General features: G+C 55.3%; 1 protein-coding gene across 2 annotated transcripts; it reads right to left on the bottom strand.

The window, feature by feature from the left end:
- Positions 1-7,397: 7,397 nt before the first annotated feature.
- NES (nestin) lies at positions 7,398-16,909 on the bottom strand. Of its 2 annotated transcripts, XM_065901877.1 has the most exons (6): positions 16,850-16,909; positions 15,306-16,728; positions 14,136-14,260; positions 12,300-12,373; positions 10,690-12,067; positions 7,398-10,596 (listed from the first exon to the last, which is right to left on the bottom strand). In XM_065901877.1, exons 2-6 carry the CDS (start codon positions 16,086-16,088, stop codon positions 7,938-7,940), a joined length of 5,019 nt encoding a protein of 1,672 aa, XP_065757949.1. In that variant the 5' UTR covers positions 16,089-16,728; positions 16,850-16,909; the 3' UTR covers positions 7,398-7,937. The 2 variants fall into 2 exon arrangements, with proteins under 2 accessions (XP_065757949.1, XP_065757941.1); XM_065901869.1 differs by having other exon boundaries at positions 7,398-12,067; positions 16,850-16,907.
- Positions 16,910-21,980: the final 5,071 nt, after the last annotated feature.

Below are 21,980 nucleotides of genomic sequence, written 5' to 3'. Positions count from 1 at the left end.
TCCTGTGTACACACTTCTGCTTGTGCCCACTGTTGCACCGCATTCATACCAACTGGCATTTCTTATTCTCTTTTGTAGAAGTCAGTAAAATCTGTTAAAACTAAAGGACAGAGAGACAGATCCAGAGGAGCAAGAAGTGTAGAGAGGGCCAGACAAGAGAGAGGGGACAAAGACAAGTGCTTATTTGGGGCAGCTAGGGGCTACCAGGCCATTCCTGCCTAGCTGGGCCTCCTTCAGGTATGTAAACCCCAAACCAGCTGATCTCTGAGACACCAGCCCTGACCTCCCAGACCTACCTACCACCAAGCCCCACATTCCTGTCTTCGCCCCTGGCTCTCCTGTCCCAGCTTCTGCCCTCCCCACATGACCCAGCCTAGCATGGCTAGGGAGCGGGGCTGTTCCTTATGGAGCTGCTGGGAGGATGAGCCTGGGGCCAGAGCAGAACCCCACTTTATCCTGTACTACCCTGCAGTTGCCCACTCACTGCACTGTTAGGGAGGTCAAGAGCATTAAGCTGGATTTGTAAGTGGATCAAGACCAAAGTGGGCCATTGAAGATGGGGTCTGAAAAGAGAAGGCTGAGCAAGGGGCAGTGTCTATCCTTGGGTTCTTAAGGGAGGTGGTCTGAGAAATATATCCTCACAGGGACAGAGTTTAGGTAGCGGGTTGGATTTGCCCGAGAGACCCTGGTGGTGCGCTGGGAGGGTCTGGTTTCCCAGCCTTTTCATCAGCTTTCTCTCTGAATCTCCCGGACAGCAGTAAGCAGGGATCCACCATCACTGATGGGTGGATGAAGAGGGTTCCAGAGGTAGATATAGGGCTGGAGTGAGAATCCTCCCCCTTCTTCCCCTGACACCTGCTGAGCTGCTTGGGCAGGGCTGCCGGAAACAGAAGCCTTCTCCTGGCTTTGTTGGGCTTCCTGGGGAAGGGAGAGCTGGTCTAGGGATGACTCAGCACCCTGTACAGAAAGTAACCCCTGGACCAGTGTGTGTGTGTATGGCCTCTCTTGGCTTGAATAGGGGGACTTGGCCCCCCATCTCTTTGGGCAGCTAGAATAGGGGCCCACCTGTATCTACCTCTGCCTCCAGGACACAGCAGACGGCTGACCATGTTCCCACCCTTGCCAAGCCCCTGGATATATGGTTAAGCTCCCAGCCACCTTCCCATATGTCTAAAATGGGGTCCCTCCACAGGGTTTCCTTTTCCCTGGGGTTGAGGAAAGTCAGAGAATGGGGACATCCCTGGCAGTCCAGTGGTTAAGACTTTGCTCTCCAGTGCAGGGGGCGCAGGTTCAATCCCTGGTTGGGGAGCTAAAAACCCAAACCCACATACCTGGCGGCCAAAAACCAAAAACATGAAACGGAAACAGTATTGTAACAAATTCAATAAAGACTAAAAGTGGTTCACATCAAAAAAAAAAAAAAAAATCTTTAAAAAAAAAAAAAAAGAAAATCAGAGAATGTCTGGGTCTATGTGGAGAGAGGAGGCCCAGCCTAGATTAGGGGCTTGCATGTACAGAATGGGCCTGAGAACCCAGGGAAGTGGGTTTTCCAGAGGTCCTCCATCCACCAGAGTTCCCAGCTTTGCTGAGGCTGCTCTGACCCACATCCCACTTCCCCATTCCTCTCCCACTCTCCCACTCCGACTCCCGCACACTGCCCTGACCTCACTGGGGCCTTTGTCCCAGTCCTGAGGCTCTGTCTGTGAGCCTGTCTCCTGTGCAGAGACAGACAGGGCCCCATTGTCCTGGCTGCCTTCTGCGACACAGTAGCTCCCAAAGACTTCCAGAAATGCTCAGCCTGTCAGACCCCTGTGGGCGGGAGGGCTTTCCCCAGGAGTTGCAGTCAGACCCTTCCTGGAGTGAGGGTCCAGGTACCCGGCTTCCAGCAGTAGAAAACTTCCTCTGTTCCCCAGGCTAGAGGTCCTTCCTGAGATCTCACTTCCTGTCTACCTCCTGCAAAACTGCCTGCTTCCTCCTGGGAAGGCAGGACTGAAAGCCTGGGGCAGAGCAGGAGAAAGGGGCTCTGAGGAAGGAGAGGAGAGAAAAGCAAAGAGGGAGAAGGAAGAACTCTGGGAGGAAATTCCCCCACTGAAAGATTCTAGACTCTTGTCAGTAGTCTGAGTGGGTAGATCTTGTGACCTCTGTGTTTATTCCCTGATGATTCTTCCTCGTGGTCTTTAGAAGTTGTTAACAGAGGGAAGCCTTTTGCTTGACCACTTTGGACTGGAGCCCTTAAGAGGAGTATCCCACACCCCCGGGCCCACGTTCTTTGGACCCCAAGTGGCATCTAAGGATTCTTAGTATCCTTGGCAAAAATGTCTATCTGCACCTTTATCCCCATCAAGGTAAACCGAAGTTCTCTTCCAACACAGAACTTCCAGGCAAATGAGGCCAACAGAAAAAGAGGGAATCCAGGAGAGATCAAAGGATTCAAGAGTTGGGAAGCAGCCAGGGAGGAGGAAGGGGAGGAAGTGGAAGAGTGGAAGATGAGGAGAAGCAGAAAGGGGGAGACAGGAAGGAGAGGGGGTCTTTGAGGCTGACAGCAAGGGGCTGTCTCTCCTTAGCAGGGAGGATGGAGGAGAGGGCCAGACATCTCCCCACCCCTGAAACTGAAGTCTCCCAGCCACCCCTCCTGGGACCCTGGGGCTCCACTTGTGAGCAGTTGAGCCTGCAGCTGCTGGGAGGTGGTTCCTAGACAGTGGCCCCGGCACCTGCCTCGGTTTATTTCTGGTGCCACAGCTGAGTCATGGGGGTGGGGAGAGTGAATAAGAGCTGGGGGAGGGGAGCTTATGACTGCAAGAGGAGAAGACTGAAGGGGCCTCTCAGACCTGGGACTCTGGGGCCTGGGATCTGTGCGTTTGGGGAAAGAGGGGGGCCAGACATGACAGCATGAGAAACAGGAGTTAGGTTACCGGAGCGGTGTCCACTTTGGAGACCTTGGTTTGGTGGGGTTGGGGCAAGGGTCGGGGAGCAGGAGGCAGAATCTACTACTTCTCAAATGTTGGAAAAGAAACACGATCTGGCTGTGGGGGTGCTGTGTTAGAGAGGGAGGGGAGAAGGGAGAGGAGCCCCCAGGGTGGATGGGGAGGTGGATGTGGAATCTTTGGATCATCAAAGAGGAAACAGAGGATGGTGGTTTCCTTGCTTCTGATCACAGACTCCTCGGGCCCTCACCTGAGGCCATTCTGTCCCTCTTCCTGCCCCTGAGCCAAAAATTCCCTTCCCTGGTGGCTCACTGGAGATTCCCCTTTGTCTTTTCCAAGTGGGCCTGAGGACTTTGGAACGGGTATCTGGGTCCTTCCTTGATCCACTAGAGCAGCATTCACATGACGTCTTCTGCGGCAGCACCTGTTCTGCAACCTACCATTCCTTCTGGGGTGGGAGTGGGGGCCTCACGGGGCCCCAGGGGCCTGGCCCCAAGCCCAGAGCCTTCTTGGGTTTCCTGGGCTTAGGTGGGCTTAGTGTCCATTCGCTCCCCTTTCTAGGGGCAGCCCCAGAGGGCACATTCCAGCTGAAATTAAATCACATTCCTCCAGTCCTGCCTGACAGGATGGCATTTCTGACAGCAGCTGTGACACCAAAGAGTCAAGTGGCAGCAGCTGGTCCCCCAAGGAGGGGCTGAGAGTGGGGAGCTGAGAGGAGCTAAGGGGCCAGGGCCTTGGGAAGCAAGGAATGGACTCTGAGTCTCTGATCTCGAGTGAAAGTTGCTCAGATGTGTCCGATTCTTTGCAACCCCGTGGACTCTAGCCCGAGAGGCTCCTCTGTCCATGGGATTCTCCAGGCAAGAATACTGGAGCTGGTAGCTGTTCCGTTCTCCAGGGGATCTTCCTGGCCCAGGAATTGAAGCAGGGTCTCTTACATTGAAGATGGATTCTTTACCAGCTGAGCTACTAGGGAGACACCAAGGCAAAAAGTCTAGACCCTGCAGTGGGAAGGGTAGAGGTTAGACCGCAGGGTCTCTTCGCTGCGTGGAGCCTCAGGAATGGCCCAGTCTGAGCGGTATTGTGCAGGTGGGAAAACCGAGGCCTCCGGCATCACTTTCTGAGAGGACCCTGGAGAGACCCCCCTGTCCCACCCTAGACTGAGCTCCCGCATAGACATGAGGCTGAAGGGGCCCTTTAAGAGGCCGCACTCTGAGCTCCCTTGGCCAGAGCCCAAAGCCCAGGCCTTTGATTTCCTCTGCGACTCTGGCAGCAGCGGCAGCAGCCAGGCGGCAGGGACAGCATCAGGCCGGGCTGAATGGAGAACTCAGCCCCTGACCTCACCCTCCCAGGCGCCTCGGCCCGCACAGCCTTATAAGGAAGTGCCCCAAACAAACCGAGGAAGCCACCTCCGGCCCCCCACCCCGCCCCCACCCCGTTCAGAGGCTATATTTACCCAGAGGAGGCCCCAGAATAACCTCCCACTTGTCCTTGTGCTGGGGAGGGTGGGGGGATGGCGGGTGCTGCCTCCGGGTTCCCTCCCCTGGGACTCCACCCTCCGGAGTGCTTCCTGTTGTCTGACCTCATCACAGTCATTCATTCATTCACTTATTTGTTCAGTCTGTGTTTACTGAGCACCCTCGGGCCCCCAGGCACCGTGTCAGACCAAGGCCATGCTGTCCCGGGGCTTTCGAGACAACACGGTCTCCAAGGGACCGCAGTCCCCTGGTCCTCCTTCTCAGGCTCCTGCCCAAGTGTCTCCTCCCAGCTGGAGTTCCCGGGGGCTCTGTCCTGGGTGACCTCTAGGCCAGAAGTAAAGTGAAGTGTTACTCACTCAGTCGTGTCCGACTCTTTGTGACCCCATGGACTGTAGCCCATCAGGCTCCTCTGTCCACGGAATTCTCCAGGCAAGAATACTGGAGTGGGTTGCCATTTCCTTCTGCAGGGGATCTTCCTGACCCAGGGATCGAACCTGGGTCTCCTGCACTGCAGGCAGATTCTCTACCATCTGAGCCACCACCTTTCTGGTGATCCACAATGGATCAGCAAGTCCTGAGACTCTGCTTCCCTTCCGTGCTTTCTCTCCAGCTCCACTGCTGCCCTCACCCCCTGCCTGGACCACGGCGAGACCCTGAAGGCCTTCTACCTACCCCAATCCATTCTCACACAGCAGCCGGAAAGTTCTATTTAACACGCAAACCTGGTCGTGTCATCTCACTACTTCAGAGGAGACTCATTTCCCTTAGGATGAAAGCCGTATTTCCTGGCTGCCTAGGGAGGCCTTAACCCCCGGGCCCCCAACTCCTCTTTAGCCTTATCGCGAACCTTTTTACCCCTCATTCTCCACCTTCTGGTCACATAAGCCTTCTTTCTGTTCCTCAAATGCCCAAACTTCTCTTCCTGCCCCAGGATTTTGTCCATGCTGTTCCCTCTGGCTAGAATACTTTTCCTCCCCCTCCTCTTTTCTCCTCCTCCCTACACTGGCCAGCTCCTGCTCCTCTTTTAGGCTGCTAGAGTAGCCTTCCCTGACCACCTCCTCCCAGCCTCCCCCAGCTCAGATCAGGGGGGGCGCCTGCTGTATGCTCCCACAGTCTCCTGCCTGTCTCTGTTTTTGAATGATTTCCACTCAGAAGCCCTTGTTCAGTTAGAAGGCAGAGCTCTCAGGGTCAGGAACCCTGGACTCCCAACGCTTGCGTGGTCCATGGCGCACAGTACATGCCCCCATAGCAGCTGCCAGTCCCTGTTGCTGTCCAACCCCATTTCTCCTGCTGCACAGACTTCCTTTGCCAGAGAGGACACATCTCCCATGGCCTACCTCCTTTAGAGAGTCCTCACTTCTGTCTAACATTCCTCCCCCTGTTAGAGATGGTCAGCAGAAATGGCTATAGTTTGGGTAGTTCTGCAGGGAATCAGGGGCCCTGGTGTGTGTGTGGTGGTGGGGGGAATGGCAGGATGGCCCGGAGGCAGGGAAGGACTCAGCCTCTGTCCTTGGCCCTTCGCCTAAGTGGGGGTGCCCAAGGGCCTGGGGAGGCAAATACAGGGCTCGTCTGTCCCATCCGAGGAGCAGGGAGGGGGCCTTATTCGCCCGGATGCCAGCGTGCTGGCCCCCAGCCTGGTGAGATCAGACATGGCCTTGTTAGCAGTGGGTACAGGAGGGAGACTGGACGCCAGGGGGGCCGCCAGCATCCGCGACCCCGAGGGCCGGGGCGTGTGTGAAATGGAGGCCTGGATAACCGACACAGAGACTCCCAGAAGGCGGAGACGGTGTGGGGAGAGAAGCAGACAGTGGGGTCCTGTCGGGGGCCTCCTGTCCACCCCCTCCTTGTCGGGAGGATGAACTGAAGTCAGAGGGGTTGAGAGTTCATCTTCTTGTCTTCCCCTGGCCTCAGCCTGAGGTCCGAGAAAAGAAAGGGCCTGCCTCTGGCCTTGGGATTGTCTCTCCAAGGGGGACATTCATCTGGCAGCTCCTGCCCCACCCCCACCCAGAGTATTTAGAGGTGTCGCCCTGGCCTGCTCTTCTTCCCTCCAGAGCTCAGATGGGGAGTGGCTTCTATTTGGGTATCCTGACTACAAGGCCTTAAAGCCCAGCCTAATCCGGGCACCCCTGGTCCCTCCCAGCCCTATACAGGGACCCAGAAAACTCCTGGGAAGGGGGGTGTTCTTGGAAAGACGCTGTGGCTGGGTGGACCCCCAATCTAACTCCAGGCATCAGCATACCCCGTCATCGCGCTTTTGTTTCACCCGACATCTTGTTTATCCCCCTCAGCTCCCCTTTCTTGTCGTCCCTGTCTCCTGCTTCCACTTGCAAGGAAGTCCTACTGAAGATCTAATCGGTAACCCTCTGGCTTCTCCTCGTCTGCTCACTGCTCTCTCTGCCCTGGGAGGCCCCCGAGTCCCGAGTCACCTGGCCCCTGTCTGTCATTGTGTGGCTGGATCTGAGGTTCAGAGAGGTAAAGCGCGGACCTGAGGCTACCCAGCCAGACTAAGGCAGAACGGCCTCCTTCCCCCTCACCCGGCTCTGACCCAGCCAGTCTGAGCAGACACCAAGGCCAGACAATTGTTTGGGTTTGGGGGCAAGGGGGCTTATTATGCTGGCGGCGCTGAGGGGCCAGCAGGGAGGACATGCGAGGGTGGGGGTGGCCCCAAGCCCTAATCCCTGTAATCAGCGCTGTGGGCAGAGATGATGACAGGCCTGGCTTCTGCAGGCGCCAAGGTCACCTGGGTTGGCACCCCCATCCCCTGGTCAAGCAGCACCCCCAGCCTTCCCCAGGCCCCCAGCACTGCTGCCTGCAGCCTTCATCTGCCTGCGCCTTCATCTGCCTGGCTTGTTGCCACCATGTGAGGCCTTCCAGAATCTTCTATCCCCAGCAGGCAGCCCCTCCCCAACACCAGCGTCTCCTGCTCCCCCCACCCCGGCTCTTCTGCTTCTGTGTCAACCGGGAGGCCCCCCTGAATTGAGGAAGGGAGAGTCCAGACTTTGTAGGCGGAGGCATTACTTTATTCAGGCAGGAATGAGCCAGACGGGGCCACAACATGGCAGGTCTATGGGGGGGTCAGGACACAGGAGCACCCCCTCACCCTCATCAGCCACCAGCCCACCATCTCATGAGGGTGCGGGAGGAAGGGCAGAGCTGGTAAGCCCTGGCACATGGACCACCTCAGCCCCTCCCTTTGGAGGGGCCACTGGGCCCTGGCCTTCTCCAGGTAATGGGGTGGGGAGGAAGGAGGTGCAGTGAAAACGAGGGACTAGTCCTACAGGGATTCAGCTGGCTTCAGCCTCACGGGACAGTGCAGGCAGGCTGTCCCCGCGATGCGGAGGCCAAGGGGCTGGGATCTATTCCTGGAGTCTCCACTCTTGGACCGGGTCCCTTTGCCACACCCATTTCACCTTGGCCAGCCAGGCCTCTGGGACAGAAACCCCAGGTCAGGAGAGCATAGGTGAAGGGTGCTGCCCCGAGCAGGCAGGGGACCGGGGGATACCACTCCGCCCAATGCCTCCGTGTAGGAGTGCTTTCTCTAGTCCTCCCCAGAGGACCAGGAGTCTCCATCACCTTCTCTCTGACTGAACTTCAGGAATTGGCCTTGGCCCAGGTGAAGAGGAGCCCCTGCCCAAGGGGCCTTCAGGGAACCCCCCTCCTCCTCCAAGGGGCTCCCTCGGTCCCCCTCAGCGGCCCCCTGGCCTATCCCCTCGGACTGCTCCAGCCCGTTCACCACGCCCCCATTCACGTGCTCCAACTCTTCCTTCAGGCTGGGACCTGGGCCGCCGACATCAGGGGTGTCCTCCACCCCACTGAGGGTCCCCAGAGGACCAGGGACTTGGTCCTCCCTCTCCAGGGGGGCAGCATCAGACTCCTCCTCTGAGCCCGAGGCCTCAATGATGTTCTGGGACTCAGTCTCCGGGGCAGTCATGGGGGCGTCAGGTGCCGAGGCCCTCGGGCCATCGTCCCAGGGGACACTGACATCTGTGGTCTCAGACCCCAGGAGGTTCCCTCCCTGAGGGCTGTGCGGGGCGGGAAGGCTGCCCACGGAGGGCACGGGCCCCCCGCGCCCTGCCCCTGGCTCCCTCCCCTCTTCTTCCTCTTCTTCCTCTCCCTCCTCCCCACTCTCTTCCTCATCTGCAAATCCATCAGATTCACCATCACGATCCCAAGCTGCAGGCTCCAGGAGCAGCTGGGGCACTTGGCTCAGAGGTTCTTCCCCCTCCCCAGGGACCCCAGGAAGGAGAGAAGCCTCAGTTCCCAGGTCCTCAAACTCTTCTGACAGCTCAGAGTCATGGCCACGTTCCTCCTCCTCATCTCCCTCCTCTTCCTCCTCTGAGGGGTGAGCCCCAAGGCCCTTGGAGGCTGGGACTGCAGGACCCCAGCCTTCCTTTCCAGGTTCCCCTTGAGGGGAGGGCCTCTGCTCTCCAGGCAGGTCCCACTTGGGGGAAGCGGGGGACCTGAGGTAGAGGCCTAGGGGAGTGGAGTCAGGAAGGGTCTCCCCTAGCTCATCCGCCTCACTCTCTTCTCTGCTCTCCTCCCCTTCCTCCTGGAGGCCCTCTGGGATCCCCCCAGAGCTCAGATCCTCCTGCTCACCATCTGCCTTTCCCAGGACCTCAGCCCTGCCCTCCAGCCCCCAGCTGGCCTCTTGGTTCCCCTCAGCCAGGGGCTGGGGCCCAGCGGCATCTTCAGGGATTAGGGTGGGCGAGCAGGACTCGGTGGGCCTCAGACTGGGGGGCCCCAGCATCGGTTTGGCATCCTCCTCTGCTCCCTCTGACCCCAGGGGCCTGGGCTGAGGGGTATTACTTCCCTCGTGGCATAAGGTCTCAGCTGAGACTGTCTCCTCTGTTTTCCCAGGGGCCCCAGATTCTGACTCCACCCAGTCCCTAGGAGTCTCCAGCGGGTCTCTGCTCTTCCTGGGCAGTGTGGAGACCTCCGGCTCCAGAGTGCCTGCCTCCTCCAGCTCCTTTCTGGGCTCTTCCAAGCCCTGTACCTTCTTTGCCTCCACACCTCCCTCCCCCAGGGGTGACTCCATCACCTCCTCTCTGACCAGGCCACCTGGGTCCTCCAGCCCTACTACCTCCTGCTCGGGTCCCCGCTCCACTTCCGCAGACCCGCCCATGGCCGTCTCGAACTCCAAGGTGACCTCTGGGGAGGCTCGGCCATCCCCTGGGGCCACATCCTTATCTTCCAACACGGGCTCCACCACCTCTGACATGCCCTGGGCAGCTGGGAGGCCCAGGGCCCCAACCTGCTCTGGCTGCTCCTCAGGGTCCTGGAGGCCCTCAGCGCCTCCTGCCCCACCTGCTCCCTCAGCTGGGAGCCTCTGCTCTTTGGGCTCGGGGCTGCCTGGGTGCCCCTCACCTGTGCCCCAGGCCTCACCTGTGGCTGTCAGATGCAACTCCCCCTGCTCCACCACCTCCCCCTTCGCAGGGAAGCCAGCCTGTTCTTTCGGTTCCAGCTCTGCCCCATCCTCACTGTCCACCCCAGCCCTCCCAGGGGGCCTGTCCTGATCCAGTTCTTGGTCCCCCTGCGTTATATCTTCCCACTTCTGTTGATGTGCAGAGAGCGGCAGCTCCTGTCCCTGCTCCTCCAGGGGCCTCAGTGACGCTTGACTCTCTTCTTTCTCCACGTTCTCTTCCTCTTCCAAGTGCCTTAGACTTCCCTTGTCGGCCTCCTCTAGATATTGCAAATTCTCTACGTTCCACTCTGCCAGAGAGCCCAGTGACTCTTGATTCTCCTTATCCGGGGGTCTCAGTTTCTCGTGGTTCCTTTCCACAGACTCCAGTGGCTCTTGACTTTCCTCTTCTAGAGGTTTCAGTATTTCCAGGTTTTCCTCTTTGGTAGGCTTTAGTGGTTCTGGAGTCTCTGTTTCTACAGACCTCACTGCCTCTATACTCTCTTCATTTAGGGACCTTAATAACTCTTGATTCTCTTTTTCAAGAGGTATAACTATCTCCTGATCTTTTCCAAGAGACTTTAGTGTCTCTGGTTTCACTTTTTCTAGAGGGCTCAATGTCATCTGGCCTTCTTCTTCTAGAGATCTCATTGCCTCCTGCTCTTCTAGAGATCTCAGTAATTCCTGTTTGTCTTCTTCTAGAGGTCTCATTGTCTCCTGTTTTTCTTTTTCTAGAGACCTCAGTGGCTCTTGGTTTTCTTCTTCTAGAGGTCTCATTGCCTCCTGGTCTTCTAGAGACCTTAGTGATTCCTGTTTTTCTTTTTCTAGAAGTCTCACTGTCTCCTGGTCTTCTTCTAGAGCTCTTATTTCCTCCCGGTCTTCTTCTAGAGACCTCAGTGACTCCTGGTTTTCTGTTTCTAGAGACCTCAGCGGCTCCTGGTTTTCTTTTTCTGAAGGTCTCACTGCCTCCTGGTCTTCTTCTAAAGATCTCAGTGACTCTGGGTTTTCTTTTTCTAGAGGTCTCAGAGCCTCATGATTCTCATCTTCTGGAGCCCTCAGGGCCTCATGATTCTCTTTTCCTAGAGGTCTTGATACCTCCTGGTCTTCTTCCAGAGACCTCAATGGCTCTTGACTCTCTTTGGCTAGGAGTCTCAGTGTTTCCTGGTTCTCTACTTCTTGACATCTCAGTGGCTCTTGACTCTCCCTTTCTAGAGTTCTCAATAACTCAATGTTCTCCTCTTCTAGAGACCTCACTAATTCTTGATTTTCCTTTCCTGGATATAAAAATGTCTCTACATTAACTTCAAGAGACCTCGTTATTTCTTGATTCTCCTTTTCTAGAGATGGCAATGTCTGTGGATCCTCTTTTCCTATAGGCTTAAGTAGTTCCAGAGTCTCTTTTTCTAGAGATCTCACTATCTCCATCTCCTTTCCTTCGAAAGCCTTCAATAATTCTTGATTCTCCTTCTCTAGTATTTTTAGTGTTTCTAAGTTCTCTTCTTCCAAAGGCCTCAGCAATTCCAGATTCTCCTTCTCTAGAGATCTTATCGTCTCATGGCTCTGCTTTTCCAATGGAATCGATGGCTTTTGAATCTCTTCTTCCAGAGACTTCAGAGTTTCTTTTTCCAAAGGACCCTGGGAGTCTTGGATTTCTTTCATGTCCAGATCCCCCTCTTCTTGCCATGTTTCCTGCTGCAAGCTGCTCACTGCTTTGACCTCTACCACTGTTTCTTTCTCTGCCATCCCCCAGAGTTGTCCTTCATCTTCCTCCTGGGGTCTGCTGGACTCTCTAGACCCACTGGGTTCTCCACCTTTGGCCTCTAGACTGGAGTGGTCAGGGCTGAGGGCTGGAGCCAGGGAGGCATGATCTTCAGGGGATTGGCTTGGACTGGGCTCTTGTTGCTGGCCCCCAGGCTCCTCTGGTCCTGGCAGGACGCTGGCAGGGATGGCCACCTTGGCTTCAGCCCACATGACTTCTGGCACCTGTTGCCTCCCAACCCGTGGTTGGGGCAGGGACCCAGGGGCATCCTGGGCTCTGATCTCGGCATCTACAGCAGGGCAGGGAGCCTGAGGGGTGGGTGGGATGGGGGTGCTGGCTGAGGTCGGGGTGCGGGCCTGAAGGAATTCCTGGCTCTTCAGAAAGGTTGGCACAGGTGTTTCAAGGGTACCGGGCAAAGGTGAGGAGAGGGGAGTCGGGCTCAGAACAGAAAGCAGAGGTCCCGGACGCCGGCCCTCTGGGGTCCCAGGGAAATGTAGCTCCAGCTTAGGGTCTGGAAAGGCAGAGGGGGGAACATGGTGTCAGGACAGATCAGCTGGGATGGGGAGGGGTACCCTAACCCTGCTCCTGCCTTTTTTGGGCTGGGCTAAGTGCATGCTCATTGATGTTAGGGGCCGCGGAGTCAAGAGTTAGGCTTTCCTGCTTATCTCAGAAAATGAATCGCTCTGGGGTATGAAGAGGAAACAAAGGTAAAGTTCTGGGGCAAGCTTGGCCCCTCCTCTTACCCAGAAAGCCGAGGGAAGCCTTGGAACCCCCTCCAGGTGTCTGCAGCCGGGAGTTCTCGGCCTCTAGGAGGGTCCTGGGGATGAGGGAAGAAAAGCAGGGTCAGCCCTCTGCCCATAGGCCAGCAGGCCAGCCAGCCGGGGGAAAGTCACAGCTCCCGCCTGGCAGGCCTCCTCTTCATTGTCACCACTATCACACAAAGCCACAATGGGGTTATACTTGGCTCTGCACATGAAATCACATGGTCACACCCACAGATAGCACACACTTGGTCACACAGAGTCACACACTTATTTGAACACACAGCTGGACTCACAGACACACAGGCAGTTCCCACAGAGTCGACATAGTGTACACACCCCCCAACACAGCGCTTAGACTAGTCCCCTCCCCATCCCAGGCCTATGACCTCATCCTCCGGTGGGGGGCCGATTCTCATGCTAATTGCTGCCTTTGTCCACACCGCCATCTGGAGGGTCTGAGGAGGGGGCTTCCCTGGGGAAGTGGGAATTCTCCGGCCGTTCCCATGGGATAGGCTCCCTCCTCCTCCTCCTCCTCCTCCTCCCCCAGGGCCCCCAGAGCTGGTTACAGACAAAAACAAAACAATTCAGCTCCCTCTCTCCAAATCCTTTTCATGCCTCAAAACCCAGGTTAAGCCTGCCCAGACCTTTCCCCTCAGTGGTTTGATTAGGGGTCAAGGCTCTTATCTGGGGATCTCTAAGTACTCTGGATCCCAAGCCTTTCAGGGCAATGAAGGTCTTTGTGTCCATGGCCCTGCCTTAGTGTCCCATGGGGACTGAGAAGGAGGGGACCGATTGCGGGGAAGGAGGACCAATCAATTCAACAAGTTATGCTGAACATCTGTCTCCTCTGTGCGCTTCATCATCTGAGTCTGGTCAGTGTCTTCTCTGTCTTCCTGCTGCAGCGCCGTGCTCTCTGACCTCTGTGGAGGTGGGGGCCCTCCCTTCTCATCCTGAGAGCCTCGCTGACTTGACTCCTCTGGGCTCTGCCTCCCCTCCCCTCCTGAGCTTTCTCCAGGGCCCCTGCTTTTGTTCGTCCGTGGATTCTGGGGGCACTGTCCTCATAGGCTGTCCAGCCCTGGCGCCACCCTGTGGGCTTGAAGTACGCAACCCTTCACCATGGCAAAGCCCCTTCCTTCCTCAGGCTCAATCAGTGGGGCCTGGGCTAACCAGGTCAGTTTCCCAGGCGAGACTGTGGGTTTGCCCAAGGCCACAGAGTCAGAGAAGCAGCACTTCCTTGATCTCAACCTTTCCTGAGCTAACAGTGTATGCGGTCAGTAGAAGGGCTGGGCAAGGCCAAGGGCACCAAGGCTTGAGAGGAGTCAGGCCCCCGGACAGTCAGGATGGAAGGGACTCTGGTTGTCACCTAGCCCATCTCCCACCTCCACACCAGGGGACTGGGGCCCAGGTCAGGTGGCAAGTCGGTGCTACCAGCCCACACCGGCAATTCCTCCTTCCTGAGGCTGCTCAAGGACATCACCCTCTTGGTGTGAGTGCATACACACAGGGACTGGGTACCCTTGGAGGTAATGTTCTGGATGCAGATGACCTGTAGGTGTCCAGCCTTCTCCTTCGAGGCTGTCCCACTCAGCTATATCACCACTCCTTGGAGGGTCTCCTGGGCACAGGATACTTCTCCGGTCTTGAACCCAGAGGACAGCAGGTGGGCTTAGGTGGAAGTGATCAGCCTAGGGTCACAGGACCGAGTGGTGGCAGAGCCCCCACCCCACCCGTGGCTCTGGGCCCCTTCAGGTGAGGAGTCTGCCCCCACATGTATATGTGCATCTGTGCTCCGCATGGATCAGGGTCAGGATCTACCTGTATGTGGCCACCTCCAGGCTGAGGGACATCTTGAGGTGTGCCAGCTGCTGCCGACCTTCCAGGACTTGGGCGATTTGGCTCTGGAGGCCTTGTTTCTCCTGCTCCAGGGCCTCCACGGCCAGCTGCAGAGCGAGCCAGAGGTAGTCAGTGAAGGGGAGGCCTCCTTCCCCCTCTGCTGCTGCAGCAGCAACTTCGCTTCCTGATTAACTTCTCCGCAGAGCAGATTCCTGCCTCCCCCTACCCCACTCCCTGCCCAGAGAACCCCCTTCTGGAGCCTCTGAGAAGGGCCCCTCTCAATCCTCTCCCACGGCCTGGCTCCTCCTCTGAGGATGCTGATTAAATGGTAGCACATGCGGCTCAGAATTCAACTCCCACAGGAAGGGGGAGGTGAGGGAGGAGAGGAGATGGGTTACAGAGAGGAGGAGAAGGGGGAAAAGTGGAAGCAGAAGGAAAAACGATTAATCAACAGGCCTGGAGCCTGCAGGACTGGAAGCCAAACAGCCCGGGTCCCAGTCACTGTCTCCTGCTCCCCACACTCGGCCCCCGCCCCCTCCACTTCCCACATGTTCTCATGTTCTGGAATCTTTCTCCTCTGAAGGGGGAGTGGGGGATAGTGAGACCTCTGTCTGGGCCAGGCAGGAGGCTGTTTTCTCAGCTGCTGGTCCCATCTGCGCAGTGTGAGGGGGAGCAGCTGTCCCAGGCCTCTGGAATGTACTCAGGAGCCGGACAGCCCTGACAAGGGAGAAGGGGCTGGTGGCCCCTCATCCAGGGCCCCTCACCCTCTCCTGTCAGGGGGAGCAGGGCTGTTGAGAACTTGGGAGACTGAGAGGCCAAGTCCTGAGTATCTTCTGAGTGACAGCAGAGCCTAGGGAGGAGCCCAGGGGCCATCAGGGTAGGAGGGTGCCATCCAGACGGGAGGAGACTGCTGCAACGTCTTGGGCCTGTCGGCCCTTCGAGGTGCGCTTCGAAAGGACTCTGAACCTCCAACCCCGCACTAGCCAGAGTTGTGAGAGTCCAGGCTAGTGGTACCAGGCATGGTTTTCTAAGAAGTGGCCCCTAAATGTACAGCCACCCCCCCAACTCCCCACTCCCCTTCCCAGGTCTCTGAACCCCAAAAGGACTTCTTGAAGCTTTGTCTGGCCCAGTCCGCGCCCCCGACTTCCTCACCTGGAACTGCTCAGCGGTCTGCAGCCGCTCCTGCCAGCGGCCCTCCAGCCTCTGCTCCAGCGCTGCCCTGCGCTCCTGAAGGCCGCTGCGCTCTGCCTGGAGTTGCTGCAGCTCCAGGCGACCCTCGCGGGCGCCCTGCAGCGCATGGCCCAGCCGCTCGCGGGCCTGGCCCAAAGAGGTCTCCATGTGTGCCACGCGTTCCTGGTAGCCGCGCACTGCCCCCCGCCACGCCTCGCCCAGCCGCTGAGCCAGCTCCTCCACCTCGGGGGCCGGCGCGGGGGGTCCCCGGGGCGGAGCGGGGCCGCGGGGGGCGCAGGCAGCCTGAGCGTTCAGGCCGGCGCGCTCCTCCTCGTGCGCCGCGCGCAGAGCCTCCAGCTCGCGCTCCAGCTCCGCAGCCTGGGTGCTCAGCCAGGTCTGGGCGCATTTCTCGGCCTCGACCGCACGCCGGCTGCGGGCCACCTCCTCCGCGGTCCGCTCCCGGGCCAGCCGCAGCTGCTGGCACCGACTCGCCACGCCCTCCACCTCTTCTGCCAGGTTGTCGCGCGCCACCTCGGCCGCGTGCTTCTCCCGCCAGCGCTGGTCGACGAGGGCCCGTAGGGCCGCCAGCTCGTCGTCGGCACGAGCCCTCCAGGAGGCGTCCCCGGCCTGTGCCCGGAGACCCCCGAGCTCCGCGCTGAGCAGCTCATTCTGCTCCTCTAGCGCCTTGACCCGGGCCAGGTAGGCCTCCAGGCGCCGATTGAGCTCCCACATCTGAAAAGATTCTTCCCCCAGGCAGCCCTCCATCCTGCTCGTCTGACCCACCGAAGGTGGAGAGACTCGGAGCACCAGGAGAAGCCAGCAGCTCTCAAAGCTTTGAGGACGGAAGGGAAAAGACGCGGATGGGGACAATGACGGGGCGGGGCGAGGAGCAACCGGAGAGACTGGGAGTCGGGAGTGGGAGCGAGGCTATTCATACTCCCGCCAGCCTGGCGGGAAAAGGGGCGGGACCCAGGCCTTAACCCCTTAGGGTTCAGAGAGAAGGCGGCAGCCTCTGTCCCTGCCGCCCCGGGGGTACTGCAGAGTGGAACCAAAGGAAAACCCGTGCCGGGAAAATCCGATCTGAAGGCGGTGGCTTTCAGGCGAAGGAGGCCGTGAGGCAAGGTCATCACCCCAGATAAAAGGAGATTATACACAGAACTGAGCCAGGGGATTCAGGCCTGCGAGGGGATGCGAGTCTGTTACTCAGGCCATCCAAGAAAAGTGTCACTCATTGAATTCTTCTCGGACTCAGTTTCTTGACCCATAAAATGGGAGCGCTGATGGAACTCTCATGGGACGGCTGAAAGGATAGATGTGGCCATGTTTTCCCTAAATAGCAAAGACTCACCCTCCTGAAATACTGGAAGAAGGCAGCATTGAAGACAGAAGTCAGAAAACACGTTGCCTGAAAAACACCAAATATGTGTGGTACTGGGAGACACCGCGGATGCACGCACACCCTGTTTCCTCAGTCTCCATCAGGAAACAAAGGGAGCAGGCAAAAGTGTGGTCTTTCCATTACTCACCTCAGGCTTTCTACTCCTCTTTCATATAACCTGAAGTTCACATACCCACTTTTTAGGTAATGAAACCCCACCTCTCACTCTCATTTCTGGGGCGGGGCGGCGGAGGAAGGACACTCCAGCCGGTCCTTGGTGGCGGGGATATTTGTGCAGAGGGCGCCCCCTGGTGGCGCTCAGACTGTGCCAAGAAGAGGAAGCTGAAAGGCATCTCAGTCACAAGGCGTCCAAATTTATCCAGCCTTTGGAATGTGCCAAATCATGTTCTAACATTTTATTTACGTTATCTGACTGAATCCTCAAAACATCCCTTTGAGAGCGCCACAGTTCGGGAGACAAAGAGCTCACTGCGGGCGGGAATAGCTGGGAAGGCTTTCTGGAGGAGGGGAGGTCCTTGAACTGGGTGGTGAAGGAGGTGGGATTTGGGGCTAATAAAGGGGAAGCAGCCTCAGAGGGGGAGAGGCGAGAATAATGAGACTCCTTGAAGAGGGGGAAGGAATTTCTGCTCATGTGCATCCAATTTAGCTCGAAACCTACTCTGTGTCAGCCGTCTGTCCCACCCCTGGAGGAGCTCATGATTTGGTAATGGGAGGGCAACAATGGTGGTGGGGGTAACCAATAAGGTTATCATAATACTTAGCATCTGAGGAGTCCTCGGAGACCCAGGGGGGCACAGAGAATGGAGGTTTTCTGAAAAGGGAATACAGCAGGATCCGTGACCTGGAGGCTATCCCACTAGGCCAAGTGGAGTTTGAATTCACTGGCCCACTGGAAGGGAGAGGCCAATGGGCATGGTGTGGGAGGCTGAGGCATCTCCACCCCCGCATTACCTCACAAATCCTGCGGTTCGGTTTGGGCTGAGGCCTCCCGAGGGTTGTGCCCAGGAATGCTGACTTGGAGTCTCTCCTTCCCTTTTCACTTCCTGGCTATTCAGACAGAGATGATACTTGAGATCCCTGGGATCCATGAGGGGGTCCCCTGGAGACATGGGAGTGGCAGGGGGTGGAGACTTTCTCTCCTGGGCCCCTCACTGTCACCCAGAGGCGAGAGGTTTGGCACTGTGTCTCATGCAGAGAGCCCTGGGTCTGACTGTTACACTTTCTAGCTGATTGACCTTAGGCAAATCACATAGGTTCTCCAACTGAGCCTCAATTTGCCTATTTTATAAAGGAGGTTAATACTTATCCATATCCAGGCATTTGTTCTGAGGATCAAACAAGATCAGGTTCCAGGAGGTCTTTGTACACAAAGCCTTTTTGAGGACTATCACCATGAAAGCCATCAAGCTAGAGCAAACCTTTTCCATGAGCCTCTCTTGTGAGTTTGGGGAATCTTGGGAAGCAGAGATGATCTGAAATGCTGGAGATGAGAGGGATGTTGATTTTCCCGAGGCAGGAGAAGGTGGGTCCCACAACCACAGCTGGTGGAGCTGACACCAAGACCCAGCCAGTTCTAAACAGTAAACTACTATTTGATGTGATGAGAAGCTGAGGAAAATGAGGCCCTCCATGGGCCAGGAGACACTCAGTGGGTGCAAGGTGGGCCAGGTGTCTTCTCCTTCCTGGGGCAGGGGATGGGGTTGCACTGTTACTGCGATTTTTGTTAGGCCTTTGCCGGCATTTTTTATGTCCCTGGGCCCAGGACACATAGGCTACCTGATTCTACAGTGAGTGGATACAAAGTTCATTAGTCAAACAAATGGGACCTAATTAAACTTAAAAGCTTTTGCACAGCAAACCATAAACAAGATGAAAAGACAGCCCTCAGAATGGGAGAAAATATTTGCAAGTGAAGCAACTTATGAGGGATTAATCTCCAAAATATGCCAACAGCTCATGCAACTCAATATCAAAAGCTAATGCCCCAATTAAAAAAATGGGTGGAAGATGTGAATAGATATTTCTCCAAAGAAGACATCCACATGGCCAAAAAACATGTGACAAGATGCTCAACGTCACTAATTATTAGAGAAATGCAAATCAAAACTACCATCGGAAAAAAAAAACCTACCATGAGGGGTCACCTCACACCGGTCAGAATGGGCATCATCAAAAAATCTACAAAACAAAGAAGTGCTGGAGAGAGTATGAAGAAAGGGGAACCCTCTTACACTGTTGGTGGAAATGTAAATTGGTACCGCCATTATGGAGAGCAGTATGGAGGGTCCTCAAAAAACTAAAAACAGAATTCCCACATGAGCCAGCAATCCCACTCCTGGGCCTATACCTGAAGAAAATCATAATTCAAAAAGACACATGTAGGGGACTTCCCTGGTGGTCCAGTGGTTAAAAATCCACCTGCCAATGCAGGAGACATGGATTCCATCCCTGGTTGGGGAAGGTTCCACATGCCACAGGGCAAATAAGCCACAAATACTGAGACTGTACTCTAGAGCCCAGATTCCGCAACGAGAAGGCACCACAGTGAGAAGCCCGTGCACCCCAAGAAAGAGGAGGCCCTGCTCCCTGGAACCATAGAAAGTCCACACACTGCAGTGAAGACCCAGCCCACCCAAAAATAAATAAATAAATAAAAACTTTAAAATACACACGAGCCCCAGTGTTCACTACAGCACTGTTTACAATAGCCAGGGTTTGGAAGCAACAGAGGAACGGATAAACAGGAGGTGGTACGTATATACAATGGAACGTTGAGAGCTGCCCTGGTGGCTCAGACGGTAAAGAATCCACCTGCAAGGCAGGAGACCTGGGTGTGGGACACATATATAATGGAATATTACTCAGCCATAAGAAGAAATGAAATTATGCCATTTGCAGAAACATGGAAGGATCTAGAGACTGTCATACTGAGTGAAAGAAGTCAGAAAGAGAAAAACAAATATTGTTTAATATCACTTATAGTGGGATCTAGAGAAATGATACAGATGAACTTATTTGCAAAGCAGAAATAGAGACACAGCTACAGAGAGCAAATTTATGGATACCAAATGGGGACAAGAGGGTGGGATGAATTGGGAGATTGGGATTGACGTATATACACTACTATGTACTGTGTTGGAGAAGGCGATGGCACCCCACTCCAGTATTCTTGCCTGGGAAATCCCATGGGCAGAGGAGCCTGGTGGGCTACAGTCCATGGGGTTTCGAGGAGTAGGACACGACTTGACTTTCACTTTCACTTTTCACTTTCATGCACTGGAGAGGGAAATGGCAACCCACTCCAGTGTTCTTGCCTGGAGAATCCCAGGGATGGGAGCCTGGTGGGCTGCCGTCTATGGGGTCGCACAGAGTCGGACACGACTGATGCGACTTAGCAGCAGCAGCAGCATGTACTATGTAGTCATCAAAATCGATGACTAACGGGAACCTACTATATAGCACAGGAAACTCTATTCAGAGCTCTGTGGTGAACTAAATGAGAAGGAAGTCCCAAAAAGAGGGGATGTATGTATATGTGTACCTGATATATGTATAGCTGGTTCACTTTACTGTACAGCAGAAACGAAGACAATATTGCAAAGCAACTACACTCCAATAAAAAGTAATTTAAGGGACTTTTGTGGTAGTTCAGTGGCTAAGACTCCAAAATCCCAAAGCAGGGGTCCCAGGTTCGATCCCTGGTCAGGGAACTAGATCCCATATGCCTCAACTAAGACCTGGCACAGCCAAATAAATAAATAGATATTTTTAAAAAAATAATAATTTGAAATAGATAAATTTAAACAAACAAAAAACGAAGTTCAGCAGCCATCCCGGGAGACATCCATGACAAAGCTGAGGGCTCCCTGCGCCCTCAGGGTTCTGTCCTTGGTCCTGAATATCACAAACTTTTAATAAAGACTTGGATGAAATCACAGAAACTGTACTGATTAAACCTACGTATTATTCAGGAAATGGGAGTTAAGCTTTGATAGAATAGGAGAAAAAATGAACCAGATGAATTTTAATTAGGATAAATGTAAAATCTGATTTAGATTTCAAAAAAATCAACAGAATAAGAAAATAGTAAAGTCTATCTAGTAAAGAAAAGATTTTAGCAGACCACAAACTCATTATGAACCAAGGACCATGATGAAGCTACCTAAAAAAGTAAAACAGATACAAGTAATTAATAGATGTAAGGCATCCAGATAGGGAGTGGTGACATTCCTTTTGCCCTCCACATTTGGAGTATTGTTCTGGACATAGTATTTTTAAGAGGGAATTTGGCAGGTTGGAATTGATCCCAGAGGAAGATGAGCAGATAGTAAGCCAACTCGGAATACTGTTTGATGAAGATTTTCTCTTTTTTACATTTTTTAATTTGGCTGTGTAACAGCCAAATTAACACCAGGTCTTAATTGTGGCATGCAGGATCTTCAGTCTTCATAGAAGCATGTAGGATCTTTAACTTTCAGCATGTGGAATCCAGTTCCCTGACCAGGGATTGAACCTGAGCCAGCCTTCATTGAGAGCTCAGAGTCTTAGCCATTGGACCACCAGGGAAGTCCCTGATGAAGACTTTCTGAATCTACTCAGTCTCAGGATTAAAACTGCATTCTCAAACTAAAACATTACAGGCTCTGAGCACCATACATATCCTAATGAAAGTTGGCAGCCCCACATGGAAGGGCTTACCCCTGTCCCAGCCTCCAAGAGAGAAAGACAGTGCAAAGAGGCTGCATGCAGCAGTACTGGAGTGCAGGGTGGCCAGCCTGGAGGGCAGGCGTGGGTTCCCCTCTTCTGCTCCGAGGGGAAAGGTGATACCCACCGAGGCAAGTCAGTGAGGCCTTTCAAGGGGATGACTCCTCAGGACTGGGCATCCGGCTGGAGGCACACTGGGGTCCCACTTCTGGGTAGCTATCTTCTAGGGCAGGGGCCTGGTTCATCTGCTCCCTGGGCCTTACTGAGTGAAGGACACGGACACGGAAGGGAGGTGGCTAGGAATAGAGGGGACCACCAAGAGGGACAGGTGAGGGTCTGTGTGCCAAGAGGACTCTGTAAGGAGCTCTCCAATGGGCAGCAAGCTTTGGGAATCACCACTCCCAAGGGAATCTGAGGGAGTCTGGCTGTAGCACTGGGTACGTGTCAGTCACTCCTGTCTCTTCCTCCCTCCTTCAGAGAAGGAAGTCTCAGAAGGGGGCCTGCCAAAGTGTCCTTAAGGGACAGGAGAGGGAGACACAACAGAATGTCATTTC

The sequence above is a fragment of the Muntiacus reevesi genome, chromosome 1 (genome assembly GCF_963930625.1).
Source record: "Muntiacus reevesi chromosome 1, mMunRee1.1, whole genome shotgun sequence".
Classification (NCBI taxonomy): domain Eukaryota; kingdom Metazoa; phylum Chordata; class Mammalia; order Artiodactyla; family Cervidae; genus Muntiacus; species Muntiacus reevesi.
The sequence above is the reverse complement of the archived record's forward strand: the minus strand, read 5'-3'. Positions and strand labels throughout refer to the sequence as shown.